A 19,651-nucleotide genomic window follows, 5' to 3' on the forward strand; every position below is an offset into this window, starting at 1 on the left:
TTTGGGACAGTTCCGGAGGTTCCGGCACAGGAGATATGTGGGGACTATTTCAAGTTGTTTGCGATTTGTAATCCTTGTACTTGTTTCAATATTACTCCTCCCAGGCTATAGAGGTAGGACTAAGTGCTTTCTGGGCGTTGAATCGCATGCCCCACTTCTTTGCCCATTCTGAGATTAAAATATTCTGAGTTTCTGAGATCTGCCTGCAGGGTCAGATGGTTCTGGAAGCTGTGGATTTCCCGGTACAGCAAGCAGTCATCAGCAAAGAGCTGTACTGTTGATCTTACTGATTCTGGCAGGTCATTGATGTGGCAGAGGAAAAGTAATGGACCGAGCACTGTGCCTTGTGGGTTGCAGGATACAATGGCTGCTTCTTCGGATGCCTCGCCATCCAGAACTACCCTCATCTTCCTCCCTCCCAGGAAGTTGCTGAGCCATGTGTAAACTGGGCCTCTGACACCATAGTGATCCATTTTATGCAAAAGTTTGCTATGGGGGACCGTGTCAAAGGCTTTACTGAAGTCAAGAACTATCACATCTGTCTGCCTCCCGGCATCATTTGACTCATGGAGATCATTCGTCATGGTGAGGAGTTGCGTCTCACATGATTGGCCAGCCCTGAAGCCATGGTTTTTGTCTGATAGAATTCATGTTTTTGAGATATAGAGTTTTGAATTTTCAAAAAATTCTGCGATTTTAGCCAATCTCACAAAATGACATTTTGTAACTCATGTAGAATTGCCCCTAATGCATTCCCATTGTCAAAACTCTTCATTTATGATCTCAGAAGACCTCAGATTTTTTTTTTTTTTTTTTAGTTGGCTGTTAATGTTACTGGCTGAATTCCAGTATCATAAATTCTGAGGAAAATGCCTAGTTTCTGCATGTCCGATCCTGTGCATTACTAAAATGACTGAAACTCAAAAACTAATGCATCTACATAAACATTTAAGATATTTTCAGGTTCAGAAAAGACTGTAGACTTACAACACAGCAAATGTCAATAATAAATCTGGATAAATAACAGCTTTTGATAAGAATATGTGAGAAAAATAAGCTTTATACAAGAAGATCGGGGATAATGTGCTCCATTAATGCTAAAAATGATTCTCCCTTCAGATATTTTTCAGGATATGTGTGTGTGTGTGTGTGTGTGTGTGTGTGTGTGTGTGTTTCAAAATCAATATGTATGTATCACTTTATGTAATTGTTTTCTTGTTTATACATTATTATTAACTATTAATCAGCACAACTGATCATACCAGTTCTAAAGTACAGACATCCAGCTGAACTAATGCATGCTCCATGTCAGTGCTGAAGTATAAAAAGGTTGAAAGGAAACAACAGTCTTACAACATCAAATGTACCCCTGGTAGTGTTATTTTGATATGGTTTTCTTCACTCTCTCTCTCTCTCTCTGTGTATATATATATATATATATACACGTGTGTGTGTGTGTGTGTGTGTGTGCGTGTGTGTGTGTGTGTGAAGAACAGAAGCAAGAGGTTCGTATGTTGTGCGATCACAAAGGTCAACTAGGCCAATTGAACTTCTAACTGAAAAATTTGTCTGCTATTTTGACAGAGTTCTAGGCTGTCTTTCATTGTCTGTGACACATGCCCTCCAGTGGCCATCGTCTATCCATATACCCGGAAACCAACATGCCATGATTCTAACCGACTCAATGAACCTCATAAAGAAAATTGAAAATGGAATGGGAAGCCCAGAGTGGCATAAGGCAATGTGCAACTTTCAGATAAAAAAAAACTTACATGGTCATACTGCCTGGGACATGCAGGTGTTAAGGGAAATGAGCGAGCTGACAGACTTGCTGGTAACGCAACAACTTCGAGCGGCCTACATCTAGGAAAATCGGAAATCCTCAGAAAAGTCAAAGAATATCAAAAAGAACAGGTACAAGGCCATCACACCATCGATCGCCTCAAAGAAATAAAAGCAGAGAGAGGGAGCGGCCGTAAGTCTAGCATGAAAGGTAGAGCATGATGCTTTGCATATCAAACAAACATCAGCATCATTTCCAAACCAACACGGCGCAAATTTCTTCAAAACGGAACAGAGTCTCTGTGGGCTTTTCCAAATACAATAGACTGAGCAACACATTAGACGCCATGTTCTTGGCATCAGAGATCTTCTCCCATCCCTCTTGCGGCCAATCAGTGGCAGTGTCTGTGTGTGTGTGTGTGTGTATGTGTGTGTTTGTGTGGGTCTGTGTGTTTGTGCATGCGTGAGGGTGTAATTGTACACAAGTGTCAGGAGAGTTCTGTGCATGTGTGTATGGGGGAGGGGGAGGTGGGGGGGCAGGGGTGCGGGTGGGGATGAGGTGTGAGGGATAGAGGATGAGGTATGTGTGTGTATGCATGCCTACAATGTGGGAGCAACGAAATATTGGAACGTGCAGGTGTGCATATATATATATATATCTTTGTATATATGTGTGTAGGGTTGGGGGTGGGGGACATGGGCGTATGTGTGTGTTCTTGTACAAGTAAGTGTGCCTCTGTGTGTGTGTGTGTGTATGTGTGTGTGTGCGCGCGCCGTGGAAGCTGTGATATATAGCCTAGAAATGAGTGTGTGAAGGATGGGGGTAGATGGGGTGCAGGATAGTGTGTGTGTGTGTGTGTGTGTGTGTGTGTGTGTGTGTTGGGGCTCATGTATGTTTATGTGTATTTGACTGTGCTTTCATATCTGTGAAAATGCATGTTTGGTGCATATCTGTTATACGTGTGTGTGTGTATGTGTGCACACGTGTCTACATTTTTTTTTACATTTATTTGCTCCATTATCATCATTGTTGTCTTTTTTATTATTTATTTATTTTATTATTATTATTTATTTATTTATTTTTATTTTTAAAATTTTTATTTATTTATTTATCTTTATTTTTATTTTTTCTTTCTTCTTTTTTTTGTTGTTGAAAATTATTATTTATTTATTTTATTTATTTATTTTTTATTCCTTTTTTTTTTTTTTTTTTGTACGCTTATAGTTGACTTCATCAAGTTTTTGCACCTTATACATATTATTATTAGTAGTAGTAGTTCTTTTTTTATGTATTTATCTATTATTTATTTATTTACATATTTTATTTATTTATTTATTTTTATTTTTATTTTTGTCAAGGCCTAAGCGCGTTGGGTTACGCTGCTGGTCAGGCATCTGCTTGGCAGATGTGGTGCTGCGTATATGGATTTGTCCGAACGCAGTGACGCCTCCTTGAGCAAAGGAAACTGAAACTGTCAGAAAGAAAATTGTTTCATAACAGACAAGAAAGGCAAGGCCTTCAAGACTCACTTGTGATACACTTTTAAAAAAATCCAAGTTTTTATGTATTGAGTATAATGCATTTACTGTTATATTTATATTTTTTGTATTCTCTAAACTTGGCACTTTGATCTGATATTCGACCCAACAAAGGATCTGTCATTATTATCATTTTTTGTTCAAACAGGAACTTCTTTTGCTAAGCATGGAAGTTTTATTTATTGCAAACGTTTTGGTGCAGATAGCAGAACAATGGAAATTACTCTGCTGGGGAACTTAGTTTGCTTTAAACTGATCTTTCTCATCTTAAACATTACATTTTGAAATTATACTCAATACATAAAAAGCTTGGATTTTTTTAAAAAAGTGCATCACAAGTGAGTCTTGAAGGCCTTGCCTCTCTTGTTTCAAAATGTAATGTTTAAGATGAGAAAGATCAGTTTAAAGCAAATTAACTCCACTAGCATTACAGAGTAATTTCCCCTTTTTACTATCTGAACCAAAACGTTTGCAAAATAAATAAAAATTCCATGCTTAGCAAAAGAAGTTCCTGTTTGAACAAAAAATGATAATAATGACTGCTCTAGCTGTTGGGTCAGAATATCGGATCAAAGTGCCAAGTTTAGAGAATACAAAAAATATAAATATAACAGTAAATGCAGTTTGCATATAATTAGGCTTCATTCTTCATTTTTTTGTGCCAATCCCAGAAGCGCAATATTGTTTTAAACAAGATGACTGGAAAGAACTGGATTTTTCCTATTTTTATGCCAAATTTGGTGTCAACTGACAAAGTAGTTGCAGAGAAAATGTCAATGTTAAAGTTTACCACGGACACACAGACACACACACACACACAGACAACCGAACACCGGGTTAAAACATAGACTCACTTTGTTTACACAAGTGAGTCAAAAACAATGATATTATCTAAAATCATGAAACCTATCATTCAAATACTTACTAAAATTTCTTGAAATAACTTTGGTCTCGTTTGGCTATGTTTTGCAAAAGTTTGGAGTAAATGCAAAGCCTTCGTGCATAAAATTTTGTACATCATATGGCCTTTTTTTTTTTTTTTTAATATATATATATATATATATATATATATATATATATATTGATGCCCATCGCATTGTGCTTGATATTGGAAATGTGTATGGATGTGTGTGCGTGTGTATGTACACACGCGCACGTGTATGCCCGTGAGTGTGTACGTGAACGTGTGTGTGTCGGGTGATAGACGTGTGTGTGTGTGTATGTCACATACAAAAGAGTAAAAGTATACATATCATAACTTTATCATACCATGTGGATATTCTTAATGCATGTGCATATATACTTAAGCGAACAAACTGTATAATATGCGAATGCGTAAGTGTGCATCTTTAAATCAGATACACGTGCGTCAACGGCAACTTGAGAAACCTTGAATTTTGACTTTACACTGGCTGTGGTTATGTACGGGACTAAAGCGGAGATGACGCTCAACTATCTACATACATTATCTTATCGAATCAATTGACACATTGACACTGGTGCAACTGTTGTAAATGGAATGTCAGTGGATAAGTCCCCATATTATTTGATGATGGAAAAGGCTGTTTATGATTTTGACATATTGCCTTGCAAATGGTTTAATGTATTGCTATTGTAACCTGGAAATAGCATAGCACATCGCTTTGTTACAAACTGGACATTTTCAAAATCATACCTGGATCCTGGAATGTCTGCTGTTATGAATGTAAACCATCCCTTGCACGTGCGCCCACAGTCGTTCATGAACGGGCATGCAAGCGTGCTTACATGTGTGTGTGTGTGTGTGTGTGTATGTGTGTGTGTGTGTGTTTGCGTGCGTGCGTGCGTGTGTGTGTGTGTGTGTGCATGTATGTGTGTGTGTGAGAAAGAGAGAGAGGGAAGGCGTGTTTGATTTATTGTGAACAGTTAACTGGAACACAACGTTTTCTGTAAGACTGTGCAGAAGAGATGAGAATATGCATTTTTTTCAGTATATTCATGTGTTAAACATATAAATGAATCTGAACACTTTCACTTTTTTTTCTCAGTTAAAATGCTATGTAATCACAACATGGCTTGAGGGAGATCCATATCATGCTTGTGCTCATCTGTTGCTGAGCTATTTTTTTTGTTTGTTTACTTGATTTGTTTTTATATTGCATATTGCTGAAATTGTCCACTTTATCTTCATTCTTACTAGATATTAAAAATAGCTTAATATGTATGCACTTTCTTACGATATCTTCTTCACCCTTAGAGAGATTACACCCCAAATGAACACAATCCAATGCCCTGTTTTCCTGTTCTCCATTCTGCAGAGTGTTGTCACCTAATGGCTGTTGACATCAGTGTCTACAGGGCCAGGTTGGTTTCTTCTATTCCGTTGCTAGGGCCTCGAGTTGCATTGTACTCACTGATATACGAATGGTATTACCGTGTATGATTTTGACATGTTTTAGGAATGCAAATCGTGTAAGTTTAGCTATTTTTGTGCACCTTTTTGTTGATACATATACTTTAATCATTAATAGAGAAGCCTATATCAAATGTAAGAACAGAACCAGTGGTAAAGGCTGTAACAGTTGTTGCGACATTGCAAGATACATAGTTTTCTTCTTCTTTATGTTTTTGATATTAGCAGGTGACATTGAACTTAACCCAGGACCAGCTGTAGGTGGTGAGCTCCCTGCCATACATATCAATGTTCAAAGTCTGAGAAATATGACTGACATTCTAGACGTGGAATTAAGCAATTGTGATGTGATTACTGTTTCCGAAACATGGCTTTCAGATACCGTTTGTAACAACAACATACTACTGACTAATTTTCACCCACCTTTCAGACGTGACCGGCCAAATGACCCTCACGGTGGTGTTGCAATTTATGTAAAACAATCTCTATATTGTAAAGTACGCCTCGACCTCTCAGTACCTGACTTAGAAGCTGTGTGGATAGAAACAAAACTTGATCAGACAAGTTTACTTATTGGGTCTTTTTATCATCCTCCTAATTCACCAGTAAATTATTGGCAATTAATTAGTGATAGTATTAATAAAGCAAACAGTACGTCAAGTAAGTTCTTAATATTTGGAGATTTTAATACTGACTTCTTGAACAGACCATCACAGCACTTCCTTGACATATTAAACCTATATGACTTGCATCAACTGACCAACCAACCTACACGGGTGACTGAAACTACCAGTACTTGTTTAGATTTGATAATAACCCAAAGTCCACAAATCATCCAATCTGTTGATGTCTTATGTTTTTATAAAGAATTCAGTTTCTGGAAAAAATTCATTTAAGAGGACTATCTATAATTACAAGAAGTTAGATGTGGGAAAATTACAACGTTTACTATTAGGGATTAATTGGGATATTGTATTGTCCAAGGAAACTGTAGATGAAAGTGCAGAACTGTTTAGTGAAATTTTACTTGATATAGCTAAATCATGCATGCCTTTCAAGCAGGTTAAAATCTGCTCTGGTAATACACTATGGATGACCGATGAAATTCTATTCTTAATTGAACAACGTAAAGACCTCCACAAGAAAGCAAAAAGAAGCAATTTGCCAGGAGACTGGCAAAGTTTCCGTCAGTTTAGGAATTTTGTAGTATCAAAAGTTAGAAAAAGGAAAATAGAATACTTAGAAGAATTGAATAAAGAGGCTTCTGATCCTTCACAATTTGGTAACAAAAATTGGTGGCACTTGGTTAAGTCGTTTATGAGTAAGAAGGGTGTCGATTCAGATGAAATACCGCCGTTATTATTTAACGATAAGATGTACTACACAAATAAAGATAAAGCTAACATATTTAATGGATATTTTGTTAAAAAGTCTACGATAGAATCTAGCAATAGTACTCTTCCAGTCATCCCTCAGTTAGAAACTGAAATATCTGAATTAAGTTTAACAGTCCCAGAAGTGACTGAGGTATTACAAACATTAAATAAAAACAAAGCAGCTGGGCCAGATCTTATACATAACAGATTACTCACTGCATCTGCCCACATTATATCTGAACCACTAACCAAACTATTTAATAAATGTTTGGATCAAGGCAGGTTTCCATTGCTTTGGAAAATCGCACATGTGACTCCTTACATACAAAAGGTGAAAGAGAGCTGTGCTCAAATTACCTACCGTCCCATCTCATTATTAAGTTGTGTAGGTAAAGTACTAGAAAAATGTATTCACAGACACGTATATCACTATCTTACAATAAATAATATCATTACACATGCACAATCTGGATTTATTCCTGGTGATTCAACTGTTAACCAATTAATAAATATTTATGACGATTTATGTGGTGCTTATGACCAAGGTATCCCGACCCAAGTTGTATATTTTGATATTTCAAAGGCTTTTGATCGGGTGTGGCACGCGGGTCTTTTGTTAAAGTTAAACGCCATTGGTATACGTGGCAATTTACTAGACTTCTTTCAAGACTATCTGTCACAACGATTCCAGACTGTAGTGTTAAGGGGTGAAAAATCAGATTTACAGTTAGTACCTGCAGGTGTTCCACAGGGATCTGTACTGGGCCCTCTGCTTTTTCTAGAATATATAAATGACATAATTACAGATATTGAATCTGTTATAAAACTTTTTGCTGATGACACTCGTTTATATTTAGCATTTTCAGATCCACATATTAGAGCAGAAATAATTACCTCTGATTTGGAGAGAATTATGGAGTGGGCAAATAGATGGAAAGTAAAATTCAATGAAGGAAAAACAGACCTGCTAAATATAATCCGTGTCAATCAACAAGCTTTACCCTTGGTATTCAATGAGAACATCCTTCAAAATGTCAGTACGCATAAACACCTTGGCGTCACTTTACAAGATGACTGTAAATGGGGGGAACATATTAACAGTATTGCCAATAAGGTAAGAATGTTGATTTCTTGCTTGAAATATTACAAATATAAATTAAACAGAAAAGCATTAGAGACCATGTATAAATCATTTATTTTACCCCATTTTGATTACGCAGATATTCTGTGGGATAATTGCAGTGATGCTCAGTCAAACATGTTAGAATCACTTCATTTAGAAGCTATAAGAATCATAGTAGGAGCAGTAAAAGGAACAAGTCATACAAAATTGCATGAAGAGTCAGGTTTATGTTCTTTAAAGGAACGTAGACAAAGACACAAACTAATACAATATCACAAAATGGTGCACGGTAACTGTCCAAACTACTTGTCTGACCTCACACCCCCTCTAGTTTCAGCTAATAATCCTTACCACAGACGTAGACCACTTGAGAGAGCTGTGCCACATTGTAAAACCAACTTATATTCTGATTCATTTATTCCATCTACAACCAAATTATGGAACAGTGTCCCTGATAATATAAAATGTAGTGATTCTTTAAGCCTGTTAAAAAGATATCTTTCCTCTAGTGACACAGCCGTCCCCCCACATTATTACATTGGTAACAGAGAAGAACAAATTTATCATTGTAGACTTCGCTTAAATATGAGTGATCTTAACCAAGATTTGTTTGATCGTCATCTTCGACCGGATACAAATTGTTCTTGTGGATATCCTGCAGAGACAGTTGAACACTTTCTTTTACACTGACCAAATTACAACAATATAAGAGAGAATACAATTGCTACTCTCCCTGCAAATAGTACAAACTTAAATACTTTTTTCGAGGTGACCCAGTTATTAGTTCCCTTGAGAATGAACACATATTCTTGACTGTACAAGGCTTTATTGGAAAATCAAAAAGATTCAAGTCTTAAAAGATTATAAAAGATTAAAAGTTATAGTGAACAGTTATTTTGACGAATGGCCCCGGTTTCACTCTGTAATCTCTCTCTCTCTCTCCCTCCCCCATTACATTACTCCTTAGGTGATTTTCACTTTCCAGTGTGTTATTATTGTTGCTACTATGTTAGTATTAGTATTATCATTAATATTTTCATTGTTGTTGTCAGTGGTAGTTGCGGTAATAGTATTTTTTTGTGTGTGTGTGTGTGTTTTTGTTGTTGTTTTTCTTGTTTAGTTTAGTTTTGTCTTGCACTTCAACCTTCTTTTCATTGTCAAATAATGTGTGTATTTTCGCCATTGCGTTTGTGTATTGTTTGTAACATATGAACGAGCACGATATAAGCTCATGCTTGTTGTTGCTCAAGTCTTATTAATTGAACACTGTATTGCACCTTGTTTCTTGATATTAAAAATGTTTAAACCAAATACTTACTAAAATAAGTAACGCTGGTTTCCAATAAAAAAATAAAATAAAATAAAATAAAATAAAATAAATTCCCCTGCATTTGGATCAAAACCCGAACCATGTTGAACTCTGCGACAACACTTCCATGAAGACAGGCACTGAAACCTCAGAACTAAAAAATAGATCTCTTTGATCAGTGGTATAAAAAATATGAGGTCTCCACTTTTTCATTGAAAGGAGGCTGCTGCTTAAAAGCTTTTGGGTCATTCTATAAAGCATTTTAAAGAAGAAACGAACTTTTCAGTGGTGGGTTTGACTAGAAGATTTAATTTGTCTGGAAGTGCAGTTGAGCATCAAGAGAAACAGGTAAATTTTGAGCCAAGTTTTTCTTTTTTAAATCAAGTAATATAAATCAACTGGAAACTTAGCCTATTTGATAGGTCTCTTGAGCTGATTGGTTGTAAGGAGCAATGTCCATAACCTATTTTTGTCACCAACCCTCTCAGACCAGAAGCAGATATTGGCAAACTTCTTTACCATGCTGCGATAAGTGATAAAAATACGAACCATCAGCCATAGTTACAAAGCATTACATAGCGTCCGGACCTTACGCGCACAAAAATAAACATTTAGAGGAACAAACTAAAGTGGTTTTATTTTCTTACATATTTTTCAGCTAGATGTAAACAGTATTGTGCTTGCTAGGGCGAAGTGATAAGTGATAAAAATACGATCCATCAGCCGTAGTTACACAGCATTACATAGCGGCCGGACCTACCTACTATCGTAAACACTCACACAGACCTACATAACACCCAACCATCCAAACACCCACAAACACTATCACACAATATTACAACACAAAAGGTCACTGTAAACAATACTTCTGCTTGAAGCTTTCATCTGGAGGATTTCATGGTAAAATGAAAACCCCAAAATGAAGGTTTCAAGCTAAAACATTGGGTTTTTTTTCTATTATCCATTTGAAACACACCCCCACCCCCTTCCTGCTGATGTACCTTGTAGCATGAAATCATCATCAGGATAACCAGAATCACTTCAGTTGATCAATAACCTGGCGTCAGATTGGGAAATTGTGATGAGTCTGAAAGGTGGGGGCCCATGGGGCAACACCCCTGTGGGGTGAAGCCCCCTGAAGCTGATGGTTTTTCTCAATTTCAAACCATAAAATCTGCACTTGAGGGCCACCAGTGCTGCTGAGGTATTCCAACCCACAGAAGACAAAAAAATCAATTCAATTCTTCCCAAAGTGAAGTGTTTTTGCTTTCAAACCTGTAAAAGTCAGCCTTGGGGACATGATTTTCAAAATCTTGTCGTGTGTGTGTGTGTGTGTGTGTGCGAGGAAAATGTTCTTAGCACACAAGTTTGCACTGTACCAATGTAACTGACCATCTGGTCTCTTCAGCTGTAGTCTCTGCTCCACTGACATGCATGTGTGTTGGTTGAGGAAAGAAAGGGGGAAGAGGAATGACTGGAGGGAGGAGGGGGTGGGTCTGTGACTGGTTATATCACTTTCAGCAGTCAAGGATTCTCAGCTAGAATTGTGGTCAGTGTCTTGGCTCAATGCCAAAGTTGCCACAGTCGTTGACAGTGGTTTTATGTGTATGTGTGTTTGTTTTTCTTTCAATCTCCATGTGTGTGTGTGTGTGTGTGTGTGTGTGTGTGTGTGTGTGTGTGTGAAAGAGAGAGAGAGAGAGAAAGAGAGAGAGAGAGAGAGAGAGAGAGAGAGAGAGAGTGTGTGTGAGTGTGCACGCGCATGTGCATTACAAAATGCAAAAGAAATAAAAACACATCAAAATCCAGCCAAAACTTGCCGAGACATTGCTTCAAATATGTATCAAGGCAGTCGCCACTTGCACGGAAGAAAGCATATCAAAATGAGCATCTGGAACATTGATAATTCAGTTACTCCTAAACCGCAGATATATTCGTAGTTAGAAGTGAAAGACTTATCACTTGGCTACTACGCCCCTCCCTGCTCACCTCAATGCTTAAGTCCCGCTGCTGGGAATTGTTGCGCAGTTTCTCCATCTCTCTGCGGAAACGGCTTTCTTTGACTGGGAAGCCACCCAGCTCACTGATTATGGACCCTGGCTCGGCACCGACGTCGTCACAGAACACACGACCAAAGAGGTCTAGGGCCAGGCGCCACCGGCCCAACAGGATGTCATGGGAGATGATCTGACCCACTGATGAAGGCAACCTGAGGGGCAAGATAAAATACCTTAGCAAAGAAAGGAATAAGGAAACAAGAAACATTAATAACAGATACATCTGGAAAACTGAATTTTCATATCTTCTCAATCTCCCTTTTGCAGACCTACCTGGACCCACAAATACCCCCCAGTATCAGAACCCCAGTTTTCAGTAGTATACTTTAGGTTTGCAGTTGTATGAATGTGGCAATATTTCCATAAATAAACTCATCAGGTTGTCTTCTCCCCTATACTAACCATGACATGATTTAGGGTTAATTGTCATACTCAAGTGGAGTTTTTGGTAATCACATGCAAAGATGCCAAACACTAAAGACAAAAAAAAGGGGAGCACCTACACAAAACTGACTCATGAGAACGGCTGAAACTGACAGTAACCATTATTCATTTTGTTCCTGACATGACCATCTCTTACTTTGTCTAAAAATATGTACAGATGAGATTCTAAAATCGTGAAATTCACTGGAACAGGCAGGGAGATCTGGGGAGCTGCATTAGAGGATATCCCTGAATGTGGTTAGGGGTAAAACCTCCTAAAACTGAAGACTTTTAAAAAGAACAGCAGTCAAAAATATGCCTGAATGGCTGGATATAGGGGTAGGGCCCTACTGTGGAGTGTAAAGTAGTACTCAAAAGGTGCATACAGTGGTTATATGTTATATCCATTAAGAGAGAGTGACAGTGTATGTGTGTGTGTCACTGCATCCATGTGAACTGTTTTCAAAGCAAGTCTGTGTGTGTGTGTGTGTGTGTGTGTGTGCGCGTGTGTGTGTGTGTGTGCGCGCGCGCATGCATCTATCACTGCATCCATGAGCACTGTTTTCAAAGCAAGTCTCTGTGTGTGTGTGTGTGTGTGTGTGTGTGTGCGCACGTGCACATGCATCTATCACTGCGTCCATGAGCACTGTTTTCAATGCAAGTCTGTGTGTGTGTGTGTGTGTGTGTGTGTGTGTGTGTGTGTGTGTGTGTGTGTGCGCGCGCATGCATCTATCACTGCATCCATGAGCACTGTTTTCAATGCAAGTCTGTTTGTGTGCGTGTGTGTGCGCACGCGCATTCATCTATCACTGCATCCATGAGCACTGTTTTCAAAGCAAGTCTCTTGTGTGTGTGTGTGTGTGTGTGTGTGCGTGCGCGCACATGCATCTATCACTGCATCCATGAGCACTGTTTTCAATGCAAGTGTGTGTGCTTGCATGCAGGTGTGTGTGTGTGTTTGTGTATGTATGTGTGTTGTGTGTGTGTGTGTGTGTGTGTGTGTGTGTGTGTGTGTGTGTGTGTGTGTGTGTGTGTGTGTGCATGGTGCATGTGTGTGTGAGTGCATATGTTTGCATATGTCTTTTCAATTCAACCTCGTGTGTGTGGTGAGAGGGGAGGGTGGGGAGGCAGAGTGTGAGAGTGTATATGTGCACATGCATTTGCATTACTTTCAATACATTAATCTGTGTGTGTGTGTGTGTGTGTGTGTGTGTGTGTGTGTGTGTGTGTGTGTGTGTGTGTGTGTGTGTGTGTGTTGTCAGTTCAACTCAGATAATGAGAGAGAGAGAGAGAGAGATAACAGCAACAGTGAAATGTACTAATACCCACGTAATATGCAGACGCTGCATGTACATTTGAATAAAATATAGTATTGTTTCTTGTCGACCATTTTGGATGGTGAAAGACACATTCAGTTATTATGTGCACTTGTGCTCGGGCATGCGATAGCTTCATGCGCTTATCATGCGAACAACTGCAGGCGGCAATGGAGAATTAAACGAAGAAACACAATTCCATGAGCTGAAAAATGTTCCCCACCTGTTGAAGAGGGGGAAAAAAAAGGTGGATCTGTGTTTGGAACACATCGGGAGTGAACCATGTAGCTGGCAACGAAGCATTCGCAGAGTTTTATGTGTTTATGTATAGCAGTGTAGCAATAGCTTCAAAAGAGGAGAATGCTACGCCTGAGTATTAACATAAACAGGTCTGTTATCTTGACAATGTGTGCAGTGCTTCTTGGATTTTGCTGTATGCACACACACAGTGTGAGTGTGTGTGTGTCTGCCTGTGTCCATGCATGTGGGTCTTTTTCTCACAGGGGCATCAAAATATGCCATGGTGGCACACAACGTGATTCCCATTCCTGTGCCAGAGTACCACAAGTGCACAAAACTTTCATTCACTTTTGTCAAGAAACCAACAGCCTCAAAAAAACAATCTGCTTACAATGCAGTTACACAATATACAGAGCTAAAATAGACTCCACCTTATACAAACATCTTTTCTTCTTTTTTCTTCTGTGAGCAGGATGCAAAAAAAAAAAAAAAAAAAAAAAAAAAAAAAAAAAAAAAAAAGCTAAACTCTTTTTAATTTGACCATCAATAAAGATCACTTCAACTTGACATGTGCACAAGCATCCATCCACTGAGGGTTACCTGCTGGAAGAAGTGGCAGCAGGAGTGCTCATCCCTGCGTTCTGGTCACTGGTCTCAATGTCGATCGTGTTGGAAACATTCTCATTGGCTCCAACCAGGTCCAGAGGCATGTCCTGACTTGGCTGCGGCTCACTGTCCACACAAACCATGCCTCATTTAATCTATGTCAGGATATCACATATACATGTCTTCCTCGGTTCATGTTTGGCCTTATCACGGCTGCTCAGCCGAGCACAAAATCTGGCTCTTTAGTTGGCCGAGCAGCGTCTAGTGTCTTGGGTCAAAAATTTTTTAATGCCAGACTTTCCCACCACACTCTGCACTGACCGGCACATTCGCCGCGGTATTTCTGGCCCCGCGCGCCAAACCGGGACACTGCCTTCTTTGTTTCACTCGGCCCCGCAGCCCCCGCCCCACTTTTCCCACCTTTTCACAGCATCCACACATTTCCTGCAGCGATTACAGAAAGTTGAATTATTGCTATTTGATTTACACAATTTCATTATTTTATCAACATCATCGTTTCATTTTTTTTTTTTTACCTTAAAAATCTTCGTCTTTCTCGTGGAATGAAGGGCACGGCAGTGCCATAAGCCGACAGACACTCACCCCGCTCTCCATCCCCCTGCTGCTCGCACTCACCATGCTACAGTGTGTTCATTTAAACGTTTGTTGTGCTGCCAAGAAAAATTAAAAAAAACTCAAACGGTAAGCTAATCTGCATGCAGGCATGCTATATGTTCTGTGTGTATTTACGATGTTATTGTGCTAAACGCCTGTTTTCTTAGAGAGGGATTTAAACTTAACGATTTTTGCGATCATGTTTCTGCTTATCCTTCTCTTCTCTTTCTTCATTTATGTTTCAGCCGTTGCCGCAACAACCGCTATGTAAGAAAACATATTGTGTTTGGAGTCAATGGAAAGCTTATTTTGTGTTCTTTTTAGAAAACCACTTCTTTAGTCGTTATTTCCGATCCATCCGAGGAGATGATGCGCGAAAGAAACAAAGCAGATTTACCGCCGAACAAGCGTACAGCGAATGCCGCTGGCGTGGCCTGTTTGTCAGCCGTGTTTATTTATATCCATGCCCTACTTCCTGGGTTCACGAACTTTCGCAGGGCCAACTAAAGTGCCAGCACTGAACACCCGTGTTATAGTTGTCACCCCTCTCCCCAACCCCTTGCAATCTCCTCCCTGCCATCTAATACTTTTTTTTTTTTAAAACAAGAGAGGCATGTCCTTCAAGACTCACATGTGATACCTACTTATCACAAATTACAGAAAAGAGGAACAAGAACTCATCTTTTTTGTTTGTAAAGGTTACAAACTATTCCTATAATTATAGTATGCTATGCTGTGACCTTTCCCATAAACAGATGACCTTGAATTTCATTTTGATTGGGATTGTGCTGTCATCATGAACGTCACTGTACAAAGTTCTATGAAAATTTAATGAAAGACGTGAACTCTTTATTCATCTTTCCTGACGACCTTTTGACCTCTCACCCTGCCTACTTCATCTTCATAAAGGCGACACCTGGAAAGGTCTCTTGCATACTATCCTGTCAAGTTTGGTTCCTACACTGGCTACAGTTGCCAAGAAAATTCCAACCTTGAAGATTACCCCAGGGAAACATGACACCATGTGATTACATACTTACTTTGTACATACATGAAATGTTTGTGTGTGAGTGATGGAAAATTGTATGTTTGTCAGAAGCATGCGTGCATGCACATACGTGTGTGTGTGTGTGCGTGTGTGTGTGTGTTTGTGTGAGTTCACGCGCGTGTGTTTTCTTTGTCAAACTTAAATTAAGCATGAAAAGCATTGTGTGTATGCGCACGTACGCACACACACTGGGCAAATCTGTAGGCTTCCAAACACAGGAGAAAATCTTGTGTTGCTGGTGCTTTTAATTCAAACCACACCTGTGATAAGAATCTCTAGATTAGATCAAAATGAAATGTTTCACTCTTCTGAATGAAGTGTACTGTTTGGCAATAGTTCATTGGATCAAAACTGGCTGCAGTTGCCAATAAAATTCCAGTCTTGAAGTTTATCACAGGGACAAATGAGACCAGGTGATCACATAAATGAAATATTTGTGTGTGAGCGATGATAAATTTGTGTGTGTGTGTGTGTGTGTGTGTGTGTTTGTGTGTGTGTGTGTGTGTGTGTGTACACACACATGTATGTGTGTGTGCGCATGCATGTGCGTATGTGTGTTCACGCTTGCATGTGTTTTTCCTGTCAAACTTAGATTAAATGTGAAAAGCATGGTTTGTATGCGTGCACACGCACACACACACACACAAATCGGTACGCATCTGAACACAGGAGAAAATCTTGTGTTGATGGCACTTTTAATTCATAGCTCACTTTTGATAAGAATATTTGTATTTGTATTGCTTTTTATCACAACAGATTTCTCTGTGTAAAATTCAGGTTGCTCTCCCCAGGGAGAGCGCATTGCTACACCGCAGCGTCACCCATTTTTTTTGCATTTTTTCCTGCATGCAGTTTTATTTGTTTTTCCTATCGAAGTGGACTTTCTTCAGAATTTTGTCAGGAATAACCCTTTTGTTGCCATGGGTTCTTTTATGTTTGCTAAGTGCATGCTGCAGATTTGATCAAAACAAAATGTTTCACTCTCAGATTGAAGTGTAATGTTTGGCAAAATAGTTTCTTGGATCAAAACACAGAACAGATGAGAAATGGGTCTTTCATTATCACGACAGAATAATTTACATTCATAGAGAATGGGGAAGGGTATTCTTAACAGCGGCTGTCAGGTTCCCGGACTCTCCAGTTAATCTGTGTCTTCATCACTATCGTTGATGTCTGGCTCAGTCAGTGTGTCTGAAATGGAGGATGAGGCAGGAAGAGCCTGGAAGAATGAATGGTGTTCCTCTGGAATAATGTTGGATTAGCAGAGAGAAATCAGGCCTTTCTTTTTCACATCTGAGATAGGCAGTTTTTCTTTGTATAGGCATTGAAGTGTTGTTATTGTTGACCTCGATTTTCTGAGCTTCCAATGAGATGAAGGGATCTGAATTCATCTTCAATGTTGAACTTGAAGAAATCAGATCCTCATCATTGTAGGTAAACTAAAGACACTTGATGTTGAGCCAGTCCACCCGTCTTTCTGAAACATCTGTTTTTATGTTCCTTAGTCTTGTTGAGGCAATTTTCTTGAACTAGTTGAAGTCAATCTTTTGTGGTATAACTCTACTGTTTGCTCCTGCATGCAGTTCTCAGAATAATATCCCAGCTGCTTGGGGTGTATACTGGTGTGTATTTCTGGGCAAATGAAATGGCAGAGTGCATGGAGTCACACTCCATTTGTGTGTGACCTGTCTTAAAAAAAATCTATGTGATCTTCTTGATGCTAGGTTTGTTTTTCAAAACTTGTATCGATGCTGTTGCCAAATACTGGTTTCTATTCTGACCACCACAACAGTCTGGATAAATCACAACCTCTTCCACTGTACTTTGCAACGACGAGAGATAGATGTACAAGCAACTTGCAATTTCACAAGCACCATGCTTTCCATCTATTTCGTCCCATGTGAAAGTTTCCATTTCCATCTGACAGAGAGTATGTGGTAAAGTTATAGACAGACAACGTTTTTTTGTAATACAACTGGGCTACAAGTCTGCATGGAACCTGAAGAACAGCCTTTAAGTCAACAGTCAAAACATGCTTTGAAGAATCTTTCTTGGCTTCTTGCCCGATTCCTTTTCCATTATGGCCATCTCTCTTCTCTGAGGGTGTTGTGCCTGTGACTCTTTCTCCATCTGTCAGAAAAGAGTTGTTGGAGAAGTGTGTGACATATTCTCATCCAATACCAGACTGCTTGAAGAATCATCTCTGTCTTCAGAGGTACGTAATCCGATCTTCGAGGCCCTCTGTGGGGTGTCCACGTTTCTCTGTGGGACATATGCATGTGGAAAAGCTGCATCACAATGCCGTGTACTTGTTTCCAGGAGAGAAAACAGGATAGGTGGGTGTTACTGCATTTCTGTTCCATCAGATGATCCTTCTGGATTGACGACCGTTTCATAGTTGAGCATCTTACTTGAGAAGATGACTACAATTCCTCTGGACAAGTCGGCAAGAGCTTTCAGAAGCAAGGGTGCTGTGTCACTCCACGTAAGCTGTACAACATTCAGAAAGTATCAAAGGTACCTTTCATTTTCATCATTTTCACCTGTCTCCAGGAACTCAATGTAAGAAGAGATATTGCCCTCCAAAAAATTGCATCAGATTTTTCACAGATCAGAGGCACTAGTGCCCAGGTGCATGGAGGCCGACTAAAAAAACACACCAAAAAACAAACAATCCCATCAGTGGCAATATCAACACAATAAAAGCCGTTTGCACACAAGAGGTTCTGAAGCCTACTTTTATGCTAAGAAAGTTCCTTCTGGTACTGTTTCAAGTCTTTCCTACTCAAAAACTTTGCCATTTCCATGTTGTCTAGCATCTGCACACGTCTTCATTTCTTCTTCCTTCTCTATAAGATCAGAGGAACCTTATCAATACTATCCCCTTCTGAAGCGGAAGGCGAATTGAGTATTTGTGGAGAGTAATCTAGATCCTTGTTTTTATCATAGCATCACCCTCTATGTCTGTGGCACTGTACTTCAAAATAGGATTTCTTTTCATTCTGTGCTCATCACTAGACCTGATGTTGCCGATCTTCCTTTGTAAAGGTTCAAGATCAGACTGGCACCAACCCGAATCTTCTGGGTCAGATCCCGTTTGACAGAAACCTTGGTGTTTGCAGTTTCAGTGTTCTTGCACTTTCAGACTAACTCCATTGGGGATCACCGGGAATAGCTCCACATGTATTAATGGTAGCACTGTTCGACTTCTCTTTAGAAACAAACTTGGCATCAGCACCTCCAGGTTTTAACGGTTCATCATCAGATGGGCATCAGTAATCAGATATACTCCAGGTATCTCTTTGGGGCTCTTTGGTGCCAACACTGTCACCGGCTGTCAAATCGTTGGCCAGGGTAAGGTACACACGGTCACCATCATCATCCCCAAATGGCTTGTCCATACTGAAAACAAAACCTATTCACATTCACTAGTAAGTTTATCAATAAATGTTTAAATGTTCACTGCTTCATTCACTTTAGAGACTAAATCTGTTAATTCCCATTTCAAGTAACTTGTGTACATGTTCATGTGTGAGAATCATACAAAATGCTCTTTCTGACTCACAATGTGAGTCTATGTTTTAACCTGGTGTTCGGTTGTCTGTGTGTGTGTGTGTGTGTGGTAAACTTTAACATTGCCATTTTCTCTGCAAATACTTTGTCAGTTGACACCAAATTTGGCATAAAAATAGGAAAAATTCAGTTCTTTCCAGTCATCTTGTTTAAAACAATATTGCACCTCTGGGATGGGCACAAAAAAATAATAAAAAGAAGCCAAATTATATGCAAACTGAATTTACTGTTATATTTATCTATTTTCTAAACTTG

The 19,651-nt window shown here is 39.2% G+C and overlaps 1 protein-coding gene across 2 annotated transcripts in view; it reads right to left on the reverse strand.

Moving 5' to 3' along the window:
• The window catches only part of LOC143277157 (E3 ubiquitin-protein ligase UBR5-like), a 152,915-nt gene that overhangs the window by 78,338 nt on the left and 54,926 nt on the right, over positions 1-19,651 (reverse strand). For both annotated transcript variants that reach the window (XM_076581914.1, XM_076581915.1), the window contains exons 10-11: positions 14,155-14,286; positions 11,508-11,727 (exon numbers count right to left, since the gene is read on the reverse strand). In XM_076581914.1, coding sequence (XP_076438029.1) covers positions 11,508-11,727; positions 14,155-14,286 — 352 coding nt within the window. The remainder of the gene's footprint in view (positions 1-11,507; positions 11,728-14,154; positions 14,287-19,651) is intronic.

Source organism: Babylonia areolata, chromosome 33 (assembly GCF_041734735.1).
Source record: "Babylonia areolata isolate BAREFJ2019XMU chromosome 33, ASM4173473v1, whole genome shotgun sequence".
NCBI classification, from domain to species: Eukaryota; Metazoa; Mollusca; class Gastropoda; order Neogastropoda; family Buccinidae; genus Babylonia; species Babylonia areolata.